This window comes from Podarcis erhardii (assembly GCF_964252035.2).
Source record: "Podarcis erhardii genome assembly, chromosome: 8".
Classification (NCBI taxonomy): domain Eukaryota; kingdom Metazoa; phylum Chordata; class Lepidosauria; order Squamata; family Lacertidae; genus Podarcis; species Podarcis erhardii.
In genome coordinates this window covers 66,210,893-66,237,243 of record NC_138499.1, presented here as the reverse complement: position 1 = coordinate 66,237,243, position 26,351 = coordinate 66,210,893, and the positions used below count along the sequence as shown (strand labels likewise).

Genomic DNA, 26,351 nt, shown 5'->3' with positions numbered 1-26,351 from the left:
GTTGAAAAGAGTTCACCAGGCTGGCTGCATCAGCTGCTCTTAATTAGCAGTAAGATGCACTTATGACAGGCCTCAGTAGCATCTTTGTCCTGCTATGTGGACATACGATATCATACTCTTTAATTGTTCCACAAATTCCTTTCTTAGAATGTGTGAATTCCATTGAGCTATGCTTTGAGATGAAATCATAAGTCTTCTCCAGAAACCAACAGGTTAGGTCAGGCATAGGCAACCTTCGGCCCTCCAGATGTTTTGGACTACAATTCCCATCACCCATGACCACTGGTCCTGTTAGCTAGGGATCATGGGAGTTGTAGGCCAAAACATCTGGAGGGCCAAAGATTGCCTATGCCTGGGTTAGGTAAATGCAGAGTGGACTGTCAACTGACATAGCAGATGCTCTTCTTCCTTGTTCAAGCCAATGCAAAGCGCTTGTCAAATAATTGTTTACTCTTGAAGTTGTAATGTTCCGTATGTGCAAACTTAGAAGATAAAGAGGAGCTGCCTTGGATGTGTGTCTTTCCTCCTATCTTGACATGAGATGAAGTTGGAGCTAGCCAGATAACTTGGGAATATAGTCGTCCTTCTCTCTCTTAATAAACCTCTTTTCTAATCTGAAGAGCTCTATGCTTAACCTGACTTCACCATGGAATGGGTTCCATAATAGCAGATATTTCTTGTCATAGCTTGATTTACTTGGTATGCTTCTTTATACTGAAATAACCAATATAGTAAAAGTAGAAAGGGAAATCTGTACGTCTACTGTGTAGTTGCTTGACCTTAGTGAAACTAAAAAAAATGCTGTGTTGACCTTTAATCTTGGGTAGGATGAGGAGGTATTAATTTTTTAATTCATTCATTCATTCAATTTATATCCCACCCTTCCTCCCAAAGGAACCTAGGGAGGCAAACACATTAATAAAAATGTCATTAAAGCATTCTTTAAAAAAAACATGCAATAACATTCTCACATTGTCTCAACTCTCTTGCCCTGTTCTGAAGTTCAAAATAAGGTCAGTGAAAGGGTAGGGAGGGAATTGTGGCAGTAGTGCAACTCCTGATTTGCACACATTCTTTGAACACGATATGTACACATGCAGTGCTCTGTGACTGGGAATCCTGCCACATACACACCCCAAAAATCCTTTCAATGATACTGGTTTTGATTAATGGCCAGGCCTTCTATACTGCTGATACACAAAGGGTGTTTCTGCTGTGAGCAAATGTAAGTCTGATTTGCCATTGATCATTCCCATCAAAGGAATATTTATCACCTACAGATTTATCACCAATGTCAGAGTCATGAAATCCACTGATTGGGAAGTTTGAGTCTTCCTAATTTCCATCTTAACTGATAAAGCGTTGCCTATCAGAAAACAAAGCTAGGAAAATAAATGTTTTTAGTGTCAGAGGTGGTGCTCCCTCCTTGCGATATACATATAATGTCAATTTTAAACAATTTCATATCTCAACACAATATACTTGGAAACCACCAAAGCTTTGTTGATGATGGTGCTGTTTTTTGTTTAAGCTACGGTGGTCAGGAGGGGAGGTTGTAAAGAAGCTGTAAGACTAGTTGAGAGGATATTTCAGTTGAGAGTATTTCCCACCAAACCCAAGGGCATCCTATATATTTACCCTTGTCCAACTTATTTCTGCAGCTGATTTGTTCAAGGGGGCTGTGCTACATAGTGTTGACTTTCCTATGGTTGCTTAGTAGGAGTGTGAACCTCAATAAACAGGCGGTTCCATGGGCAATGCAGAAGACTTCACTGTGATTCCTAGACCTGGTAGCCAAACCACTGACGGATGGGAGGCTTATCAGAATTCAGCATCTAGTTAACCAGAGAACAACTGCAGCTCAATCAATTGTGTAATAACTAACAATCATATGCAAAGCTTTCCTAGCAACTGATCTGTTTGGGACTCTCGTGGAGCTTGGATAAGCTTAAATGAATGTATCTGTGTAATCCCTCTTAAAACAAAACGGGCACACTTCTCCATGCTACTAAATGGAAAACCCATGTTACAAAAGACACTTGTAATAATCACATCTATCACTGTCAAGTCATAATAGATAGAAATTCAACTCTCCTGACTCTATATGATTTCTTTCCAGTGGAGAAATATAAATGCCAGCTGAGCAAACATGATGGGAATTTTTAGCACTGTAAGGCCTTTTTATTTCCTTCGCACGTCTAGAAAGAGGAACTTACGGTCTGCAAATAAAAACATCTTGATGATCCCAGGCCACAGAGAGGTTAGGCTGGCCTCAACTAGAGCCAGGGCCTTCTCGGCCGCGGCTCCAATCTGGTGGAACGCTCCGTCACAAGAGACTAGGGCCCTGCGGGACTTGACATCTTTCCGCAGGGCCTGCAAGACAGAGCTGTTCCACCAGGCCTTTGGTCAGGGCGCAGCCTGACCCCCCTCCTCTGGCAATCTGCACAGAATTTTGCTTAATGGTTGCCATCAATTTGATTTTAATTAATTTTTATAATGAAATGTTTTTAGAATCGTTGGATTATTTTGATTGTTGTTAGCTGCCCTGAGCCCAGCTTCGGCTGGGGAGGGCGGGATATAAATAAAATTTATTATTATTATTATTATTATTATTATTATTATGTTGATGATGATCATGGCATGGTATTGTAAGCTACTGGAGATCTGCATTGGCACAATATTGATCTCTCTGAAGCATATTTTACTTTTTTGATCAACTGCCCTCACAGAAGCGGTACTGTTTGTTAGCATTCAAGTATATGAGAAAGTAATAAAGGTTGGTTGGGAGGAAATGGTGGGGAAACTCATTTTAGGTTTAGGAATATGTTTTGTATCAATGCAGCAGAAATCATGAACTGCAACAGCTGCAGTTACTAGGTTAACTAAATAATTTGCTAGCCTAGAAGAATAAAGCCTACTTTGAAAGGGGCGTGTACACTGATAAATACATTTGAAATGAGCTTTTAACTTGTTTGTATGGAACTTGGCTTAGTGTGATACAATTATAGAAGTGTAGAGGTGAAAGAGACCCTAAGGGTCATCTAGCAGGAATATGTAGCTGTCCCATATTGGGATTGAACCTGCAACCTTGGTGTTATCAGCACCACTGATAACAAAACTGGAGATATTCTGCCCTGGACACAGTTCATTCTCCAGCAGCGGAGAGGCATGCATGAATTAATTGCTGCCACCGACAGTTCAGGGAAAACATAGCTCTGGTCTTCTCTTAAATTTACCTATGTACGTCTGGTTATAGCCACAGCTAGTTTCATTCTGCAACAGTAAATAAATTACGAGAATACGGCAAAGAATATGGATTTTGCCTTCAACACATTTCACTTGCTTACGTTCAAAAGAATTTTCAAATTCGGGGGGTTGGACTAGATAACGCTTGCGGGTCCCTTCAGACTCTATGAGGATATAAAGTGGCTAACATGGAAAAGAAAGCAGGGAGGTTCTGAGCTCATCAGGAAACTTAAGTGCAAATTTTCAAACATTGCCCTGAAAATATATACAAGCATAGCTACATTTCTCAGTAGCAAGTCATGCTTAAACACCAAACCATATTGACAAAGATGAAAACTAAATTTCAGAAAATAATACATATTTTTAAGTTGGCTTCTTTGTGTAAATACATATGATAGCTATTTGCTCTGCTTTGCTTATGACCAGAAGCATGTTATCCATTGTATATGTTTGTCAACTGGAAGTTGCATAAGGCAAAACTTAATTTCGCTATGTATTTTAAAAAGGTTTCTATAACCACCAAGAGTGGAAATTGTATGAAAATTCTGTTTGGCGTGCATGGCACATTTTTGTGTGGCTACTATAACCGGGGCTGTGGGTGGGGAATGTGGTGATATAACTTATTTTGTTAGCCGTATAATAATCAGTTGTAAAGATCGGCTAGGAACTTTGGTGGTTACTTTTCTCTTTGGACTAATATCAAATTGCAAATCCTTTTTGGAATCAGAGCTCCTGTGTCCTTAGCTGCTCTCTTTCCTGTACTTCGCTCCTGTTGGGATGCAGAAGTTCAGAGTTTTGTGCAGCTTCTTACATTGGCTTGTGGCAACTGTGGGCCTGTTCTCCTGCAAAGTTTCTGCATGGGCTGTTTATGTTTATACAGGGGTGGAAGGAATGTAAGTATCCCATGCTTGAACTTGGTGTGCATTAGATAGCTGCTGCAGCAAGCATAGCTTTCTCTTTACCAAACCAGTGCTAATTAGAGTGACTGTTTTAAAGGAGGCTGCGAAGACTTGGCTTCAGAGCCTGTTTTGAATGGCAACTCATCTCTCACCCATTAGAACAAAGTACACTTCCCTCGCCACTGGTGGTTTTTAGTAGACTTCAGGTTAAAAGGTGGAGGTCCCAGATAAGTGTGACACCTGGATGAACCTCTGCCTTTCTGTAAACTAACAAATGCTAGCCTCGAGTTCCATCGAGGAAAAAGGTGGGGTATAAATAAATATATACTAATAATATTCTGATTTAGAAAGTAGGTAAGGATAGAACGTAAAAAAATTAATAAATGCATGCCTGCATTTTTATTTTTTACAAGGTTAGTTTAATCTTTTATAAGAACAAGTGTGTTTTATTTTAAAAATGTTCTCCTGCCCTTATAAAGGACACAAGCTCAGCTGCCTATATTTATTTATTTACTGGTTGCTTTGGCAAATACCAAATGTTGCTTTCCATATCGTATTCTTTAAAAAGAAAAAAGTGTTTGTTAGGTTTTCAGATACAAGTATGCAAACAACCAAAAGGAGGAAACAGTCCTTGCCTCCTGCCTCCTGCCTCCTCACCCCACCCCACATTCAGTAAGCTCTACAAATAAAAGTATTTTCCAGCTAGGATTCCTTGAACTTCACTGCTCAGCTAGAAATAGCCATAGTCAAAATCTTACCAGTAGGTGGTAGAATATCCATGAGACTTTTTTCCTGGAGAAAACACGTTCCCCAACCACTAACCAGTTTGGTTTCGGTCAACTGTATGCCTATCCTGTCATCTAACATTAATCCTCAACCTTGCTAATATGAGGGCTTCCAGATTATCTGTTTCATCTACTCTCCGTCCTGTAAGAGATCTGATCAGTGCCAAATTAAGTCACAACTGGCTTTTATGTTATATCAAGTCCCACCTAATAATGCATGCAAATGGTTGTGGGGGCCAACCCTGACCATTGGTGCACACAGCAGCCATGCTTCTCACTATACAATGTTTTTGACCAGTGTGCGCACACAGAGCTCTCCCACACGAACAACCCTGTAAACCCCCCCCCCCAAAAAACCATATTCTTTCAATGTGTAGTGATCTGAATCCTGTTGTTACACCCTCCCCACTTCCCTGGGCGTTGAGAAAATCTAGATTCAGAACTTAGCAAGGTTTGGCTTCCTTTTGGGGTTCCTTCATCTGATCCTTAAAAGTGTTTTGGTTTTTTTTTGTAATAATTGTGTTTAGTTACAAAGAGAGTATAGGTGGAAGCAAAGAGGCTAGCACTCCTAGCATGAAGTAAACTCATTGCCCCACATCAGATTCCCAAAGGAATCTGCACGCCCTTAGGTGCCTTCTGCTGAAATGCTACTACCCCTTCTTTGCAATCGCTTCCTAAAATAAAAGCTGTAGCTGCTGTTCACACACTGACCTCAGAGCAGCCCCACAGCTCTGCTACGTTTCCAGAGCCTCTCCCCTTGTGAAAATATCAGCAGCCCATCCTGAAAAAATCAGCCTTGATAAAGATATATTTCCCGAGGGCCGTGCGCCATCTATCAGGCAATTTGCGTGACAGAAGGCATGGCTAAGCCAGCATTCATAACAATATTTTCAAAGGGAGAAGCCATAGCTCTTGTGTAACTACTTGGGTCTCCTAAACCCTTAGTTTGCAAAGAGGTTTCTGAATTTCCAACCTATGACTGTCATGCATTGCAGATGGGCTTCCCTCTTGATCTTTATTCACCCTTTTTTCTTTTTAATTTTCAACCTGAGAGAGAGTACTGTGAGATTCAAAGACTGGTTTATTATTGTGCGGCATTCCTATTAAAATATGGGTGCTGCTGCCTGGGGTCCTCCCCCCCTCCAAGAAAATGACACAGCTGCCTATTTCTCTCTTGTTTGTAAATGGAATGAAAATTTCATAAAACATAGTTTCCATCAAGTATTTAAGAAAGATTGAGAACAACATAGGAATTTTATTTGGTAAATAGCAGAATGCGCAAGGGCATGTAGCAAAACATTTCTTAGGAAATACAAGAAAATGTTTTCAAAATAGATGATGAGTCCTGAGCAAGTCATAAAAATCAGTACCAAGTTTGGGGAAGAAGGACTTCCAGAGAACAGAGCAAAATCTGCTACTGGTCTTTCTGTATCTAACATTTTCCCTTATCTCAATCAAAGAAGGAAGAGTTTAGGTTTTCATTGAATATAATTTTCACTTGAAAGGTTTCTTGTTTTCTTGCCACTTCATGTAGTATGTTCACCCTGGGTAAAAAATGTTTGTGAAGTGTAGAAGCCATTTGGGTATTTCTAGGAAAGCCCCAACCATGTCCTTTTTATTGCACATTCATGATTATTTGTGCCTGCAAATGTTTTGGGGCGGTCATACCTCTTCATTTCTTGCTGAAATCCTGTAACTTCGTTCCTTTTGGGATGGGGGCTGTCTTCTTGGCAGCAATAATGTGGTAGCCTTGGAGAAGCATCTCGGGACAACTAATAAAGCAAAATAAACCCGCCACTAATGCACTGCTGTGTCAAGTACGTCTGCAATAAAACACCAGTCTGGGGAAGCCCAGAATCAGTTTGAAAGAGATCCAAGTATGCAAGTGGGAGAAGAGATTTTGTTCCCGATGTGTTTTCTGGTTTTATACCTCTTCTACAAATGGACCTTGAGCTTGTTTGGAGGTTCTAGCAGGGGAGTGCACCTATCGTATACCCTTGACCAAAGAATGGTACACTCCTATCTGGGATGGTCGTCCTCTTCCACCAAGTGCGCAGCTTCGGGAGGGACGCACATGGAGCGGTGAGGGAGGAGGGGGACACCTGCCTAGCCAGCCAGATCAGCTAAATCAACCCTAGCGATCAATGGGGTGACAGATGTCGCAGCCAGATCGCCCTCACACCCAGCCATTCTTCTAAAAGGACCCCTAACAATTAAGTCCAGTCACGAACGACTCTGGGGTTGCGGGACTCATCTCGCTTTACTGGCTGAGGGAGCCGATGTTTGTCTGCAGACGGTTTTTCCAGGTCTAAGTCGCTTCTGGCGAAATCAGAGCAGCGCATGGAAACACCGTTTCCCTTCCCACAGGAGCGGTACCTATTTATCTACTTGCACTTTGATGTGCTTTTGCACTGCTAGGTTGGCAGGAGCTGGGACAGAGCAACGGGAGCTCACCCCGTCATGGGGATTCGAACCGCCAGCCTTCTGATTGGCAAGCCCAAGACTCAGTGGTTTAGACCACAGCACCACCCACATCCCCAATCTTCTAGGGAGTTTTTAATTGAGAGGTGCTAGGACTGAACCCTGCCTGGAAATCAAGTGTTGGGAGCCATTGAGAAATGACAACTGGTTGGGATTAGGACTCAAGAAGTAGAAGTAAAAACTCAGAGTTAGCGATTTCCCACTCTAAGGAGCACATGGTGGGAAGAAAAGATAGTTGCATCCTGCAACCCATGTGCCAGGAACTGGTTATTTATATTTTTCACAACCTTGACTCTGCAATAAGCCCTCTGTAGTGGTGTGTTTGAGCACATTCTGAACTGTGTATTGTGCCTTTTCTGTTCATTTGTTTTTAATGAATTGGCTGCCTCTCTTATCTTCAGGCAACTCTGATTCTCAGCTTGTTGCCCTTTGGACCATGAGCAATATATTTTGCATCTTCTGGAGGTGAGGGGAAAGGATGGGGGAAGGAACAGTGGGAGGTGTTTATGCTTATAGAGGCATGATAATGAAACAGAAAGCCACACTGGCAGAAGAGCTCTAAATTAGTTTGTTTGGGGCCAGTGCCATAAATCCAGTGCTTTCTCTTTATTCTATACTAATTGCAGAGAACCTAGAAGGACAGAAAGTGAAAGAACTAAGGCTTTGTACCTCCTGGGTTTGCTGTATGTGCCATGGCTAGCTACTGCTCAAGACAGGCCTTGTCGAACACAGGTTGTGGGCAGTGTTTTATGTGAAACACAGCAAAATTCCTCACCCAGTTGTTACAGAGGGAACCCACTTCCTGCTTTTCAGGATGAGGAGTTGACTGTCTTTCAATTGTTTAGGGAGGTGGGGTTGCAATTAAAGGAATGTTAAGTGTGACGAGAACTTTTATATTCCTTGTTTGCTGTGTTCGATATTCCAAGCTCGTTTCATGGCACCATCATTTGAAGGTACCCACCACCTGTTTGACAGCATGTGGCCATTGGGGCTTGTGTGCTGGATTATTTCCTTCAACTTGGGTTTGGCTTTTTTAAAGGAATTTTCAACTAGGTCTTTTGTATACATCTGCACATGGTCCCAGCTATAATTGTAAGCACTTGGAGACCTCCAGCTTTAATTTGCTCAGGACTGCAATATCTGCTTCTGCTTCTCACCTCTCTTAGATTAGTCGTCTTAAGCAGGGCTTTTTTTCAGCTGGAACTGAGTTTTGGCACCTCTTTGGTGAGTTCTGGCACCTCGGTAGCATTGTGGCACAGTGGCATGTTACTCTGGACTGCGGTGGCACGGCAGTGTGTGGCGCTGTAAGAAGAAAAGCTTTTTTAGGAGGCAATTTGCCCTTTAAAAAGCTCAACAAGTATAACCTGTTTTTTCTTGTTGTTATTTTTTATTGGGTTTTATAAGCAAGAATAATGTTATACAAACAAGTATACCAAGTTTTCTCATGTCATTTGTATATCACAAAAATAACATAATAAATGTGGAAAAATATCTACAACATATGTTTCGTTATTAGTGGTCAGTGTACAGGTTCTTGGTTCATGAATTGGTTTAAACAATTAAAAAGAAAAAAATAAGTATTCTGTTGAGAAAGGGGAATGAGAATTCAGAGCTGTCGAAAGTAGATTATACCTTAAAACTGAAAAAAAAACATTGTAATATAAAAGATTAGAAATTACTTGAAAGAAACAAATAGGCCTAGGATTAAACTAAGTTATAATTAAATAAATGGGATTTAGAATATTAAGAAATGTGAATAAGATGGACTATAATTGGAAATTGTTTTAGTTCAATGATGATATTGGAAAGCTGTTACTTTCAGCTACAAGGAAACTCAGAAGGGAGGGACTAGAGGAAGTCAACCAAGATTTTTAAAAGGTTGGATTTGTAAATAATTAGGTTTGTTGTTATTGTTTATCTGTTTATTGTTCCTTTCCCCCCCTTTCGTTCATTGATGTATTTTTCTTTTTTTCTTTTTCTTTTTCTGTTTTTGTGTGTTATTCTGCTTTGTGGTTTTTGTTATTATTGTGGAAAATCTAATATTTTTTTTTTAAAAAAAAATAAAAAATAAAACTGAAAAAACAACAATAATCCTGAGGTGGTTGTTCTGAAACGAACATGCAACAATAAAACTGTGGCAGAGTGGGGGAATAAGCCACAGTTGGGTATTCTGGAACAGACAGGTAACATTAAAAGCTGTTATCTGAGAAGCATCATTTTTATATGTTATTTAAAAATTATCTTTCGGCATGGAGTGTCCAAGCAAGTCTAAAATGCATTGACGTGGGTTAATAGTATGTAATTTTCTGCTGCAGATTTTCCAGTCTCTAAAGGTTTAGAGATTCTTGCACCTGAGAAGGGAGCTATCCCCACCTTTTAGGCAATGTGAGTGCATTTCTGATCTTTGTGCACCCTTGGAAGGATCAGGAGAATTGTGCAGTATGCAAAGTATGAGGGACACAGATAGAAATGGGAGGGAGGGAGGAAGAAAAGGCACATAAAATAATGAGGTGGGGATGGCAAAGAGGAAAGTTCAGTCCAACAGGCAAGATAAGGAAGTAATGTGGAAAGGGAGAGAGAAGCAAAGGAAAAGCAAGGAAGTGTGCCAGTTGGCATCCCGTGACCACGTATTAAATATCTGAACTGGAGAAGCAAAATAGATGGAAGTGGCAGCAGATTTCAGATAACGTCATTTTAGGCTTTCTGGATTTCTATTTCTATTTTTTTGTTATTTTTAATTGTATTATTCTGTCTTGCATGCTTTTTACTCTTCAAAATTAGAGCCTTGTAATCTTTAAGGAAAACACAGTTAATCCTTAAACCAAACAATAAAAGAGGGGGAGGTCAGGAAAACATATTATTACAAAGCAGACAGAGCAGCTCCTTATTCTTACTTTCACGCAGTCTGCAAATTCTCTTCATTCCCTAGTTAGTTAGGAAAGGAACATAAATAATTACCCTATATTAAGGATTGCAGTTTTCCCCTGGCTGAGAATTGTACTGATGTTAGCTCAAGGATTTTGGCAATATAATATTCATAAGAGTTATTTGGTTTATTTAAATTTCTTTCCTGGCCCTTCCTAAGAACTCATGGCAGGTGTCAAAAAGTTTCAGGGGAGTGTGTGCGTGAGAAATGAACCATCAATTAAAATTATTCCAGTTCTTGGCCTGGTTGTTAGAATTTAACGCAAACAGGGAAGTGTTATAGTGCTTCCAGAAGGTATTTATCCTAGAGTTATTTGGAGTTTGATTCTTCAGAACTCACACAATTCTGGGGCAGCCACTGATAACTTATAAATATGGATTTGGATACAGTAGAGCCAACAAGTTTCCTGTTGGTTGATCTTAAAAATCACCACAAAACAAAATATAACATCTTGAGAATGCTGTCTCTTACCAATGTAGAGCCCACGCTGTTGGTGGCTTTATTGGCCAAAACCAAAGTGTTGTTGAATTGTGCTCGGAAATTACTGGGAAGCCAGTGCAGATATTATAGTACCGATGTTTCAGGCTTTAAATCTTACTTTCTGGTGGCTATTCTGCATCTGGTGGAGCATCCTGAGACTAGCCAGTGGCCATCGGAGCATGCACACGCATATGTGTCTATTTTAAGTGGCTTTTAAATGAAAAAAGTGTTATCATCTGAGGAGAATTCCAGCAAGTTTTGTTCTGAATTTTATTTTATTTTCCATTCTCCTAGCCCCATCTTTCCTTCGTTCCTTCTAGCCTTTTCCTTTCCCACAGAGCAGAATGGCTTTTTCTCTTGTGATCTCAGGTCAGCTGCAACTAGATGGGCATTACCTAGCAGCGCTGTCTGTTTAATGGCCCCCATCCTCGCTGTGCCGCTGCCAGGAACTGCTGCTTCTCACAGCTAGTAGCGGCTCCCTCATTGAGAGCCCTGCGACTTCCAAGAAAAGGAGGAGCTGGCATACACAATCTAGAAATCCACCTTTTGTCGCTTCTCTGAAGACTCAGAAGTTGCAAGCGGCAGAAAGGCTCTCTACAGCTGCTTGCCCCTCTTGTGGAAGTCACTTCCCATTTTAGAATAGCATTTGAAAGGTGTTTCTCGTCATGTCTTTTTGTCAGTAGTTGCTGAAGTTTAAAGTGCTGAAAAGATTCGAGATTATCTTCTTCTTTTTGCGGGAAAGCGTTTTTCACTCGCAACATCCCAAGTTGTGTTTTTATATACGGTGGTACCTTGGGTTACATATGCTTCAGGTTACAGACGCTTCAGGTTACAGACTTTGCTAACCCAGAAATAGTACCTCGGGTTAAGAACTTTGCTTCAGGATGAGAACAGAAATTGTTCTCCGGCAGTGGGAGGCCCCATTAGCTAAAGTGGTGCTTCAGGTTAAGAACAGTTTCAGGTTAAGAACAGACCTCCAGAGCGAATAAAGTACTTAACCCGAGGTACCACTGTATCCGTTTTTAGTACTGCCTCCATCCGCAATGGACAAATTGGCTTCATTAGGGCTTAGTGTACAAGGTGGGTTTTGTGTCCAGAATCGCCAAGCAGGACTAAGTGTTTAAGTGGGTTGGTTTTATTCATGGGGGGGTGGGGGAGGGACACATATTTGTGCAACTAAAAAAGTTTCAGTTAATTGGGCAGCAGAATATACACACACACACATGCACACTTTTAATAGAAATACATATTAAACCCCGAAGTGCAAGCCCCATCTTAAAAGAGGCAGTAAACTTTTTCTCCCGTGTGGGAGAAAATGCCTCTTCTATGACAACAGCTGAAATAGCATGTGTGGGCATAATAGACAAACAAACAAAAAGTTATTCTTGCTTCGAGATTATTGTTTTTACCCATATAAAATATATGCAGATTTAATCCGCATGTTTGACTAAAGCTGCAACCCCAATCACGTCTCCTTAGAAGTGAGTCCTTGCAGTTGTTCATACCTATCTCAGGAGAAATCATGGGAGTTGTAAGAGAGAGGCTTTTTCTTGAACTGATAAACTGACCATAAAACTCATCAGATTTTTCTGGGTTTAGTCTTAGATGGCAAAGGCCAGAACTGTTTAAACTTCAACAAAAGTGGGAGGATCTGGAAACTAAAACTTCATTCTATGCAGGATATTGTGATGGATATTAATTATTTCTGTATTTGATGTGTTAATTGAAATGTTTATGCAAGGGGTTACTAATTCATTTCAGCAGGGGTGTGCAGCCCTCACTCGAAGTACCATTTTCGTGATCAGAAACCTCCCACAGCTGCTGTTTCCACCATGAGGTGGTAAAATACCTTATAATACCTTTTTCCATCAACACATTTAATTGCAGGTCTCCTGGGTTTTCTACTTTATACACTGAAACCCTTTAGAATTTTAGCTTCTCCATTTATTTTATGTTTTTGAACATGGAAGGCATTTCAGTCTCTGCTCCACAACTAATATAGTGAGCCGAGATTCAAATTATTATTGAGAGATGATGAGAACGTCACAAACTAAATGGCTTTGTATTGATTTTCTAATCAGCTATGTTTAAGATTAATAATGTGTCCTAGTTTGCACCTTTATCTTGGTTCCCAAACTGGACTTTTTGACTTCAAAGTCTTTTTCTCAAAATATGCTTCCAAGAATGTGTTGATTACACTTTCAGTAATGGCTTTTATTGTAGTATTTCTATTTACCTTCATAGCAGCAAGTTTCCAGAAAACCTGCTGAATATCAGTTGGTCTTGCAACTTCTACAACTTTTTTCCATTTGCCATAAAACCCCTTAGATTCCAGTATGGATTTGAGAATATTGTTCTGACTTCTTCTATACTAAGCAGTTGTGATGGGTATCTTTCCAGTATCCTCCACGGAGAAATGAAACAAAACTGATTTAATTAGTCTGTGTCAGTTCTCTCCTCCTTGAGCCTTTGTTTGGTTTTATTCCTTGGCAAGCAATTTCATCTGATAATCTTGAAAATGTTCATGTTAGTCGTATCAGGTCTTTAGTGTATTGATCCATAGGTTGGAACTGGATATGGCAATTAACATGGTGCCGAATCTGAAAATGATAACCATGTGTCATGTTCTCCCTCTTCCCTCTGTAACATGTATTTATGGAAGCAAATAACTTTGTGTCATGTGCATTTTCTTTGATAGCCAGTAATGTGAAGCAGGGGTTGGAAACTGGGAAATAGATGATGGAATGTCATCACAGTACAGGAGTATTCAACATTGTTCTCTGCAGATAATGTTGGGCTACAACTCCCATCATCTGGGACCATTGACTATGCTGGCTGGGCCCATTAGGAGTTGAAGCCTGACAACATTTTCAGAGCACCATATTAGCTGCCCCATGGCCTATTTGTTATTTATTTATTCCCATTATCTCTATAGAAATAGGTGTAATTGTGTGGAATACGTTTCAACACGTATCTCAGACAACATGGGAAATCTGTATGATGCTGTACTTACGTAGCTATTCAAGATGACTTCCTCTTCCACTGCATCAAATAAATTTGATTGAATTATGCTAATGCTGTTCCACTTACATAATTCTGCTCACAGTGAGCATGCATAATAAGGTTTCCTGGGCTCTGGAATTGAGGGTTTTGATGAGTAAATCAAGAGATCTTCTTTACAGAGTATGTATGAAGTCCAGCAAGGCAAAAACTGAGTGTGTTGTTATAAGGTTTTTTGGGGGGTGGGGGACTCCCTTAACCCTAGAAATTAATAAATGGTAGGATTTTGATTATTGAAGGGAAGCCTGCAGGCCAGTTGGAAAATACAGACTAAGCTTCCTTTCCAAGCATGAGCTTCACCTGGGATACACGTGTTAACATGACACAAGCCCATCTTGATGGCCCATCTAAGACAAAAGCCCATCTTGATGGCCCATCTAAGAGGAATATTGGGCCTAGCCAGACAGAGGCTGCCAAGGTGATGGGGTGTGTATGAAGTGACAGAAAAGAATGTCTTTAGCAAGGTGTGCTTGGAAGAAGGAGAAGCAGGAGAGAGAGATCCATTTTGGGCAGGCTGGCTGAAGGCAGGCTGGGAGAGATGCCTTGGACTCTGGTGCTGCACTGCCGTGGGGAAAAAAGCTCCTCTTGAGATGACCATGCTGTAAGATCTGGGTTCCCTACATCCAAACTCAGGTGTAAATATATGAATAAACAATATCTGTAGAAAAAATTGCTTCTGGCTATTGTTAAAGAAGATATAACAGGGTAGGTTAGAAGTCAGAAAATATGCTTTTCAGAATGTTGAGACACAGAATGGGGCAATGCCAAAGATGAAAGTTATAGTTATGGAATAGTAAAGTTACAGAATACATTTTTCAATTACTGCTTTTTAAACACTGTAATGAAAATGTATTCTTCCCTCTAGAATAAAGTTTTCCATGCACATGTCCTCCCCAAGGTTCCTTGTAAAAATCTGCCTCAACAGTAAGTTAAAGCAAATATATATTAGAAGTGATCACAGATGGAGATTTAAACAAGCAGCCAGCACGTTTTATATTTTTTTCAGAAACCGTCCCTTTAATTAAGCAAGTTAGTGAATATGAGGGTTAATATAAGAAAATTGACTGGGTATGCGATACCCCAAAATGAATTGGGTGGTGTTACTTAGGGCCAAAACACCATTGATGCTCAACTGGGTATAGTTTCTACCAACTCTTCCCCCTTTTATTAAATGCAACCGTGGAAGATGAACACTGAGGAGTGGCTTCTTCCCTTTCCAACAGCTTTTCTGTTCGAAAATTGCTTCTCCCTTCCTCCGCTCTCCATACCCAAGTGCTTTTATCTTGGAGGGGTACCTATATCTTTTCCCTCACAGCAGGGAAAAACAGCTGGGGGTTGATGATAGTTGAAAATATACAAGAGGGGGGAGGATCCTGTGTAGGATTTGTGCACAGATTAACAGCTTCCTTTGCAAGAGGTTAGTAAATCAGTGCTCACTCCTACTCCATTTGTCTTCTTCAGTTACTGTCGCTGCAGAAGTAGTATTTCGAGGCTCCTTTGTGATACGTTTCCGTTAAAATCCACGTGAGATTGTTATAATACTTTTCGTTTCGTGTTGTATTTCTCTGTATTCTAGTAAATTGCAACTGTCTTTCTAGGATCTAGACAATCCTTTATTCTTTAGTTGCGAACTGAACAAAAGAGGAGAAAACAAAATAGTGGCCTCGTCTGTCTTTCCACCCAAAGTTTTAGCTTGTAATAATGCATCCTCAAGCCTCACCTCAGCAGTGTGCTATTAAGCATCCTTTTGCTGAAAGTGGCATCAGTGAGACCAAGCTGTTTATCATTATGCATAATACCCTGAGAAAAGAGAATGTACAATTTGCTGCTAAGATCTCTTTGTCTCAAACTTCAGCCCTTTTGCTGCAATATTGTGCTCACTTTCTTGGGTGTAAGCCACATTGAACTCAGCTGGACTTGCGCCTGAATAAAAAATAAAATGCAGAGACAAATTTTAGCCATGGCTAAGTTGGGGGGGGGGAATCTGTAGAAGAGTGTGGCTGCTCAGTTTTGAACCATTTAAAAAAAAATAAATTGGTTCAGCCCAAGTTTTCAGAAAACACACCCTAAGAATGAGGCATAAAAAACATGCTGGGGTGTGTATTTTGATGTTTCTTGTCTCTCACCATTCTTGGATCAAAGAGCATGAATATCTTTCTGACTTAACTTGAAATGTGTTGTCATGATTTTATATGGAAGATATAAGATTGCAGTACTTTTTGTCTTGATCAATGGGTTTTGTTGTGGTTTGTTCTTTTTACAGTAATAGCAGTCCTCAAGGGCAATTAAAGGCATGAGCTAGTCAAACCCAGGCATATGTGGAGGTGTCTTTTATGCCACAATAAGGTGCTGTTATTGCCTCTGCCTCAACAGCAGTGTGAGTGCACAGGTGTACATGGCACCATTTGCAGAGAGAGAGGGGGTCCACCTGCATCTTCATATTCCTACCCAGTCTGCCCTCATTCCCGCTGAAATTTTATGGTGACAGAGCTGTTTGAGGCTCAGATAAGAACTGCTTCACACATTAAGACTTTGTAAGACAGCTGGAGCTTCCCATTTTATACATGCAGTCATCACAAGCGCTGGTGAACATAGTCTTTCCTCTAGGGCATCGTTCGAAATTCCCCAGGAGCATTTTGCACCTGACTATCAATCACTTGCAACCAGTGCTTTTTTTCTTTTAAAAAAATGTTTAGGGGTACTCTCATTTTCCTACTGATATTGAAGTACTGCCCTCTCAATTGAAGTACTGCCCGCGTACCACCCCCCCCCCCAAAAAAGCACTGTTTGCAACCAAGTGAAGGTGCCCAGGCACCAGGATATCACCAGACATCTCCACCATCTGGAGGTGCGTGCCCCAGGATCCTTGGATCTTGGCTGTTGTCTCATGCTAGCAACACACCCTGTAGAATTCCATTCATATTTTATCTGTGCAATTAGGAAAAAAATTGGGAACAAAAAGTTGTATTGGAAAAAAAGACTTTCGAGCCAAATAGCCCTCAAAAAGGCATTCCGTTTTGGCGACTCTAATCCTGGTTTAAGGGATGCAGGTGGTGCTGTGGGTTAAACCACAGAGCCTAGGACTTGCTGATCGAAAGGTCGGCAGTTCGAATCCCTGCGGCGGGGTGAGCTCCCGTCGTTCAGTCCCAACTCCTGCCCACCTAGCAGTTCGAAAGCACCCCTAAGTACAAGTAGATAAATGGGGACCGCTTTCTAGCGGGAAGGTAAACGGCGTTTCCATGTGCAGCGCTGGTGCTGGCTCGCCAGATGCAGCTTCGTCACGTTGGCCACGTGATCCGGAAGTGTCTTCGGACAGCGCCGGCTCCCGGCCTCTTGAGCGAGATGAGCGCGCAACCCTAGGGTCGGTCACGACTGGCCCTGACAGGTAGGGGTACCTTTACCTTTACCTTTAATCCTGGTTTAAGGAGCCATTTGGTGCCTAGCTTATATATCTGAGTTTCTAACACTGCTCTAGGGAAATGATACCCATATAGGAGAACAGTAATTGGTGTGTATTGGTCAATGTATTGGGGGAGCTCATTTGCTATAGCATTCCAGTTTTTATCCTGTTCTGCAAAATGATACTCCATTTCTTCCTCATGTTTTTGTGCCTTAATTCCCCCTCCTCTTAATATCACTGGAAATATTTTTTTTTTTTTAAGCATCTGTAGCAATGTATATTTCGGAGGATTTGCTTTGCATTTCTAATACCCTTCTTTATCTGTTTTAGCATCTCCCTGTATTCCTCCCAGTGTTCTTTACTTCCTATTTTCTTGTAAGTATAGCGTATTCTTTCCCCCCTCCCCTTGTTTCCTATTGACCTGTTTAAACACTTGGAGTTGTTTTGAACCTGCTCCTGACTTTTTGAAGAAAATATTTTAATTGCCATGTAAATCTAGCCTGGCATGTATCTTTTTTTCTGACAGGAATTACCAGTGTTTGTTTTAGATTGTTATGTGTAATATGTTTTTCACATCCACAGTTATCACAAATTGTACAGTGCTCCTCCAGTAGTAATTAAAATTGATTTCCACATGACATTGTAGCTGCTCTAGTGTATTGTTCTGTTCCTAATTTATTTATTGTGTTTTTGTTCAGTAGTTGAAATCTCCTGTATACAAGTGGGTCCATGGCATGTATCAGGAAGCACATTATTTCTTCTTTTTATTTGTGTGTTTCACCTAACTCATTCATAATATCTGCATCATACATACCACATCTAAAATCCATTTCAGTTAAAAGTGGACTGAGACATGTATACAGTACCAATATGTGTGCATTACTTAATCCCTGCATTTTACTACTGAAGTTAAGAGTGTCCAGTCATCTTAGCTTCTTGACTTCAGTACTGGTTTTTTTTTTTAATTCATTCATTCATCAGGTGCCTCTATTGCAGGCTTCCTCAACCTCAGCCCTCCAGATGTTTTGACACTGCAATTTCCAACATCCTTGACCACTGGTCCTGCTAGCTAGGGATCATGGGAGTTGTAGGCCAAAAACATTTGGAGAGCCAGGTTGAGGAAGCCTCCTCTATTGTTACAAATGCATAGGTGCCATCTTCTAGTTTTATGCTGTTGTAGACTCTAGCCTGTGAATAGTTTATGTTCCCATGCAAGGCTGATGTGATAGTTCAGGTTTTTCCCTAAACACTGGCTATAAGGGAGTAGTCTGGATAGTGTATCTGAATATATTTTCAGGTGCATATGTGTCATGATAACATTTTTCCACTTAGTGCTCAAATAATTTGCCATCAGGGTGTTAAAAAGTATTGTGGGAGATCAAGAGCCTATTCAAACACAGTGATATCTCCTTTGTATCTTTAACGTGTTGAGTGTGGCAGAATCAACTATGAACAGCAGCTCCTTAAAACCTGACATTGTGGTGAAAGGATGACACATTTTCCCTGTTAAACCATTTACTATACCACGTCAGTTACACATCATTCCTGCAGTTGGGAACCATTCATGGAAATTTCCCCGTGTGCATTAGTGCAGGAAAGTCTACTTGAGAATCTTGATGTGTTTTTTTCCCCAAGAGATGTCTGGTGTCTTTTTAAAAGGTGTCTGGGCCATTTTTCAAACTTAATATTTAGACGCTTAAACCATAATCTACCTCTCTCTGCTCCTTTCAGGAAGATGCTACTAAAAAAATGGGTCTTTAGAGCGGAAACATGACCCTGAAAAACTATAGGAACTTCCTTCACATATGCAAGAAGTACCTGTGATTTTTTTTCAGGGACATGTTTCCTTTCTTAAGACCCAAGTATTCATTTTATGAATAACGTATTTCTGAAACAGTAGTAAATGCCAAAAGTTTTCATTGACGGATGCATATATCCTAAGCAACCAGCTCCTGCACTCAGAGAGAGAATTGTGGTTGTACATTATGGAACATGTAGCCATCATACAATTAACCTAAAAGCTGTTCAGGTCTTGCCAAATCTGCCTCCAGGCAAATTACCAAGCTGCAGTTTGACACGTAGCAAGCAGCTCATTCAAGACAAGTGGCTGAGTGGCAAATATCTGTCCACCCACATCCCTACCTACTCACTGGTGGAACTTACCTTAGCTGCAAGAGAAAGTTCCCATAATATAGCATCATGCTTCTAGGGATGGATCCAGTGATGTCCTTGAATATGTGGGAAATGCCCTTTGTCTATAAAAGGGTGCTCTATACATTTTGCTAGTGCTGTACCAGATTAGTGAAACTATATCCAAATGTGTTGTTCTGCTTCCACAGACTCTAGCAGTAGCAGAATCATGATTCATTATTTCTTTATACAATTTACATACCACATAACGGCAACAGTCTTTAAGCAGTGAACAGGAAAATAAAGTATAAAAATTTGTTTAAAACTGTAAAATCAGACTTCTAGGCCCTCTTTTTTATATAGCTCATTTATTTGTAGAACAGCACTATTTTCCTTCTGCTTGTGGTTCTCTGGGTCAGTTTCTGCCCTTAAGTAGGGAACCCTAAAACAAGCACATTTATGCTACCAAGTTGGAAAACAGAACACTACTATGGTGATTGCTTGTCTCGGCCGCCTGTTGTTGTAGGAGGAGAAGTTTTTTTGAGAATGATAGAAGAGGGCAAGCGGACCAGGTAGTAGGCTAATCACTGACTGATGGTGATATGGCTGTCATACTGAAATAGACTGTGTGCAAGCTACATTCCTTGTTTGTGCCTTGTGGCCATGTTCTGACATAATGCTAATCCATGGTTTTGTACTATAAGAACAAACAGCCTCCTTCCACGTTTGCATGTTTCCCACCACACAAAACACACATACACAACAGGGTGGAGGCGTTCAAAAGAATTTGCTTTTAGTTAATCACAATTCATTGTTTTGTCCAAACCAGTAACTGTGATTAATACTTACTGTGGCTAGCTTAAACAAGCCAGCTTCATAAATCACAGTTTGAAGCTGGCTCGTTTTGAAACTAACTGTAGTTAGTATTAAACCACAATTCCTAGTTCAGATTAAACGGCAAAAGCATCCAAACTATTCCAGCTTTCCGGTGAATTTAGTTGAGGAAGAGGTTAGTTCACATGGTGTCATTTTCCAAGCAGCAAAACCACTTTGGCCCGATAAGACACACACGTCTATTAGTCCTGTTACAAGAAACCTTTTCTGTTGTCCAAAAACACAGGAAAAATATTGGTTGTGGCGCAGATTTCTCAGAGCTGCTAGAATGAATTGGCTCTTCATAGGATATCACAGTCTCTTCGGCAGAGCCATAAGTGAACAACCTAACTACATTGCTTATAACTTACATGCATATATTTAGGGGCAGGGAACAGTTTGAGTGTGTGTGTGTGTGTGTGTGTGTGTGTGTTATATAATGTCAGGTTCTTGATCTAACATATTTTAATCCAAGGCTTCACTTACCCAAACCCCAAATGGACCACTTGGATTGCAGCAATTTTGTTTCTAGCCTACCTGATTAATTTTTACAGCTTTGATCTCTCCGTTGCACAATAGCAACACCTGAATGGTATTTTTTTTTAATACCTGTTTAATGTGGATTAACACCTTCATCTTCATACTCTTAAATATTTGTTGAGAACATTGTAGTGAGTGGATGAAGTCTTGTTTTTTAGGCATTTGTACAAACTATACAATGCAGGTTTTCTTACACCTCTTCCTGAGTTTCTTGGGATGGAGTTCGTTTTTATTTCTCAAACGGAATTATGCATTAGGGGGGGGGGGACTTAACAGGAATTCCCGCTATTAATGTTTTCAGATGGGATTTGCAAACGGTAGAAGAAATACGGAAAGTTTGACATGGCATTTGCACCAGGCCCGTGCAAACATGCACACTCCTGGTCTTTTTTTTCCTCCTGTACTGCCCTGAGCTAAGCCAAAGTTTGGTTTAGTCACCGTATTATCTGAATCCAAGTTCGTGGTTAAGCTCGCTCTTCACTAGCTGTGAGCTTTAGCAGAAATGGCACAATTTATAGCCCTCTTCAGACGTTACAAGCTAGACAATCATAAACAAATTCTCTAGCAGCTGCTTCCCACCCCCATCCCATCATTACTGTCACCTTCCAACTCATGGAACACAAACTTCTGCACTGGAGAGCCTGTTATACATCCATGGAGGCTCCCAGAATATTTTCTAACTTTGTTTTTCCCAGATTCTAAATACTCACAGTTATGAAACACTTCTGCTACATAGATTTGCCTTTTGTGAATTGGATGTCAAGTAGAATGGTGATGGGATGGAATTAACACACACATCCCAACTGCTTCCCACCCCTCCCAAAAGAGTGTTTTAGGTTATCCTTATTCGTAACGGCTGAAGAAATCTTTTACCAAAACAGAAATCATAGAGAAAACGGATAAATGCCTTTAATGTCCTTGAAGGGACACATGAGCTCAAGTGTGAATGAATGGGCTAAGAGCATTCAATGTTAATAAAATGTAGTGTAAAATGGAGGGAAATGATAAACGCAAATTAGAAATTGCAGAATTATAATTTGATGAAAAATCAGAATAAAATATTGCATATATTATGTTATAGTTTCAGAATTACATTCTGGCGAAGCTGTGGGATGTTTGACACACACATCTTGTTGAAGAATTTTAGAAATACAATTAAACATACTGTATACACTTGCAATATTATTGGACAATCAAGTATTAACGTTTCCCCTCAAAAGATAATAGGTATGAGCATAAAAATGTATATTAGATTTTAACAGACCAATCCTAATCATGTTTATTTGCTTCAGCAAATCTTACTGGAGTCATTGGGACTTGCTTCCTAGTGGATATGCTTCAGTTTGCAGCCTTAGATGCAAGAAAGTGAGTCATAATGCTTTTCTCATCTGGAAGATTTTCATGATCTGTCATTAGATCATGGCAAGTATCTTTTCTGGCATCCATAAGCAGTTGGCTAAGGCATAAGTAGTTCTTTGCTTGAAATTATTGTTGGGGCAAAGAAAAAAAGCCTTCCATGACATCTAGTATCTTTTCTTACTTTGTGAAATTAAAACCGGCAACTTTACTTCACTGCTAACTAGCATTGAAGAAAAATAGGACTCTTTCCTGCCTACTGTACATAAGCAACCAAGAATACAAACACTTTTTGGACCCCCATCTATAAAGCAATTAACATTTGCAGATGAGTTTGTTTCTATGTAATACCACCTTGGCACCCTCTTACCTATTTAAATAGTTCCACACAAATGTAATAAAGCTGGAACCAGCTAAGTATAGGCATTGCTGCCTTATTGGTCCCAGATAATGAAGAATGCAAAGTAGGTGAGGTAAAAACCTTTATTAAAGCAATTCCTCATAATGCAAAGGTACAATATATTCTGGCATAGAATAGCTCTGCAGCAATTGAAACCTTCATGTAATTTCTGATTTTCTGTCCTCCCCACCCTCTTAACTGTAATAAGGATTTCTTGTCTTCCTGTGTTGAGCTTCCTGTAGAATTTGGATGTTAGAATGTTGCAGCATAAGTAGTGATCATTTACTTTTAGGTAGCTATAATGGAATTCATAGCATTGTTGGAACATACACAGCTCCATTCGGTAAGGATCTAAAGGCACAGTGAATGTAAAAGAGTCAAGTGAGGCGATAAAATCTGGTTGTCTGATATAGTACCAATGTACTATATTGTCTACCCTTGTGCACCTCAGAATTAGCTAGGGCATTCTGTTACTCCCAGTAAAAATGTGCTATAACAATGTTTCGCTTTGTAATAATTAAAAGGGTAAAGGTACCCCTGCCCGTTCGGGCCAGTCTTGACAGACTCTAGGGTTGTGCACTCATCTCACTCTAGAGGCCGGGAGCCAGCGCTGTCCGCAGACACTTCCGGGTCACATGGCCAGCGTGACGAAGCTGCGCTGGCAAGCCAGCGCAGCACACGGAACGCCATTTACCTTCCCGCTGGTAAGCGGTCCCTATTTATCTACTTGCACTTAAGGGTGCTTTTGAACTGCTAGGTGGGCAGGAGCTGGGACCGAACGACGGGAGCTCACCCCGCCGCGGGGATTCGAACCGCTGACCATGCGATCGGCAAGTCCTAGGCGCTGAGGTTTTACCCACAGCGCCACCCACGTCCCCTTTTGTAATAATTATTTAGTAAAATAGTAGTAGATAAATTTTCGCACTTTGTTCACCGCATCTGCTGCCTTTCTGGTAAAAAATAAAATAAAAGTACAAACTTGCTATGCACAGCAGTATAATACTAGAGTTGTCCTCTGTGCTTTATTGTAGCATAGTACCCAATGTAGTACTAGATAGGGGCAAGAAATGCCACTGAAGGCAAAATTTTAAAAAAGCAAGCAAGCAAGCAAGCAAGCAAGCAAGCAAGCAAGCAAGAGCTGAGTTGGTGGTCACAGTTGCCAAAATTTAAAAGGGGGGCTCACAGCAGTTCTTTTTCAGTTGCATTGTGAACCTGCTCTTACAACCAGTCTGACAAATGAGGACCCCAGCCTGCTTGTCTTGCCCACCCCAGCCCCACTTGGACTTGTTAGTGTCTCTACCTCCAACTGGAAAACGTTGACCCAGGTGCCCTGCAGCCGAGTGTCGAAACAGGAGAAGTTGTGTTACTTCTATTAAGGGCATTTGACTGCAGGGTGCTTGGTTAACTGTTAAAAGAGGCGGGGGAAGAGGCAGCACTAACAGGCTTCAACCAGTTTTCATTTTGCTGTCTTTCTGCTCAGCTGCTGATTGCAGTGGTACCTCGGGTTGCAAACTTTGCCCCAGGATGAGAACGGAAATCTTGCGGTGGCAGCGGGAAGCCCCATTAGCGAAAACGCACCTCAGGTTAAGAACGGTTTCGAGTTAAGAACGGACCTCCGGAACAAATTAAGTTCGTAACCCGAGGTACCACTGTAGTTGTGAAGGTGGGCTCGTAGCGTGACTGAAGAATGTACGCTGAGACTTCCTTTTATTCTGTGTCCGGTCCAAAAAAGCTATCCGAATTAAGGATAAGTATGCCGTATCCAGAACCCTGGAAGCTGTTACATGGGAAAACCGAGTTATTGTGTTAAGCTTTCAGGAAATTGAAGATGAGAAGAAACTTATTTCAAACAAGCACAAAAATTGAAATTATTCATTGAAAAAATATCATCTAACAGAAAACCTATTGGACCTCATGATGTTAACAGAATGGAAAGCAAAACAACAAAATATTGAACTCTTACAGTAAATAATAGGAGGGGTCCATGTATCTCAGTAGTCTCACTGAGCCATGAAATATGAAAGGGTGCAAAGTTGCAAGGTAGCTTTCCATCTCAAGTGCATTTCAGTTGCACATGAATGAAAAATTCATTTAAATTTAGCTTGTTGTTTGGAGGCATGCAATGGAGAACGATACATGGTTATCTAGTAACAGGGTTATAGACATGAATGTGCTAAATGTGTTACACATCTGCTTCTTTTTCATACTTCATTGTAAATAAAACTAGAACAATGATGATTTGTCTTTTGATATCTAATCCCTCCCTGCCCCTCATGGGTTCAACATTATATATTTTCCCTACCATGTACTCCTAAGCAGTCTCCTGCAGTTGTATTTCAGACACCGTTGCCTTTCCAGGTTTTCGTTATGGCATCCAAATTTCTGCTTTCACTGTGGTTGCTTTAGGATTTTGCCATTTGCATATTTTCCATGGGTAAGCCATTTAGGTAAGCTAAACTAACAATGCCGATGTCAAACCATACCTCTGTTGAAACTTTTCACAGGTACATCTACCTTTATAGAAGCGTTGTCCACAAACGGTACCAACATACAAGCATCAGTAACGGGAGTGACAGCCAGCAAACGAAGATTTATCGATGAAAGGAGGGACCAGCCTTTTGATAAAAGGCTGCGCTTCAGTGTGAGGCAAACGGAAAGCGCTTACCGGTACAGAGACATTGTTGTCAGAAAACAGGATGGCTTCACACACATTTTGTTATCAACGAAATCATCAGAGAACAATTCATTAAATCCAGAGGTTAGAGTCATTTGTTGTTGTTGTTGTTTTATAAAAAGCACTCTGTTTCAAAGATAATGTAGTGATTTGTAAGCAAAATGGACAGATCTCTCTCCCCCACCCACTTTGGAATCTAAATCTAAAGGTTGGATTTAGCGGAAGTGTGAGAGAGTGAGAGACCAGTGTAGCAAGGGATGAATGTGAATAAATGCAGTAATGCAAATATTTGGCAGTATCAATATGCTACTGTGGTTCAACAGCTCCTTCTTAAGTTATAGATGCAAATAAAGATTATGACTTTCAAATAACACAACTCAGCTGGGAGTAAGCCCCATTTAATTCAGTATGACTTACTTCTGAGTAGACATGTTTAGGATTCCTCTGTTAGTAAATGAAATGTAACTTCTTTAAGAAATGAAAAGTGGAGGATGGGGTGGGATGAAACTGAACTGGGCAGCTGACTCTGTAATTGTTGAGAAACTGGGGTCCACAGTAGCTCTGGTAGCGCAGAAAGGTTAAGCTTGGATACAGTTGGGAAATGACAATCAATAAATTAGATGAAAGTTTTTTGTGGAGAATAGATTCTGAAGAGCGGTTTGAATGACAAGAGCGAGAGGTGGCTCCCCGTCCACTTTCAGAGTGCACATCCTAGGCACGCAGGCAGCAAGGCAAACTTAATGAGTGGAGTTGTTTAAGAGAACCAAAGGCTTTAGGGTATTTGAGTGTGCTGGAGTTAGATGAACTGTAGCTATGGTCAGGGATGTCATGGGAAATATGGACCCACAGAAGCCTAGTTAATACCTGCTGGTAAACCATAGCTTAGCACCACATGAACAAGCTAGAGCATGGGTAGGCAAAGAAGGCCCGAAGGCCGGATCCAGCCCAAATTGCCTTCTAAATCCGGCCCGCAGACTGTCTGGGAATCGGCGTGTTTTTACATGAGTAGAATGTGTCATTTTATTTAAAATGCATCTCTGGGTTATTTGTGGGGCATAGGAATTCATTCATTTTTTTTATTTTTCAAAATATAGTCTGGCC

At 40.6% G+C, this 26,351-nt stretch overlaps 1 protein-coding gene and 1 long non-coding RNA gene across 3 annotated transcripts in view; both read left to right on the top strand.

Annotated features, from left to right (window-relative positions):
- CDYL (chromodomain Y like) overlaps positions 1-26,351 on the top strand; it is a 99,286-nt gene that overhangs the window by 53,821 nt on the left and 19,114 nt on the right. Inside the window, exons 3-4 of one of the 2 annotated variants that reach the window (XM_081873080.1) lie at positions 17,608-17,652; positions 25,081-25,334. In XM_081873080.1, coding sequence (XP_081729206.1) covers positions 17,608-17,652; positions 25,081-25,334 — 299 coding nt within the window. The remainder of the gene's footprint in view (positions 1-17,607; positions 17,653-25,080; positions 25,335-26,351) is intronic. The other variant, XM_081873081.1, reaches the window with a different exon arrangement.
- LOC309348176 lies at positions 21,036-23,675 on the top strand. The gene is made up of 2 exons (XR_014159270.1): positions 21,036-23,101; positions 23,474-23,675. It is a non-coding gene; the product is annotated as an uncharacterized lncRNA (long non-coding RNA).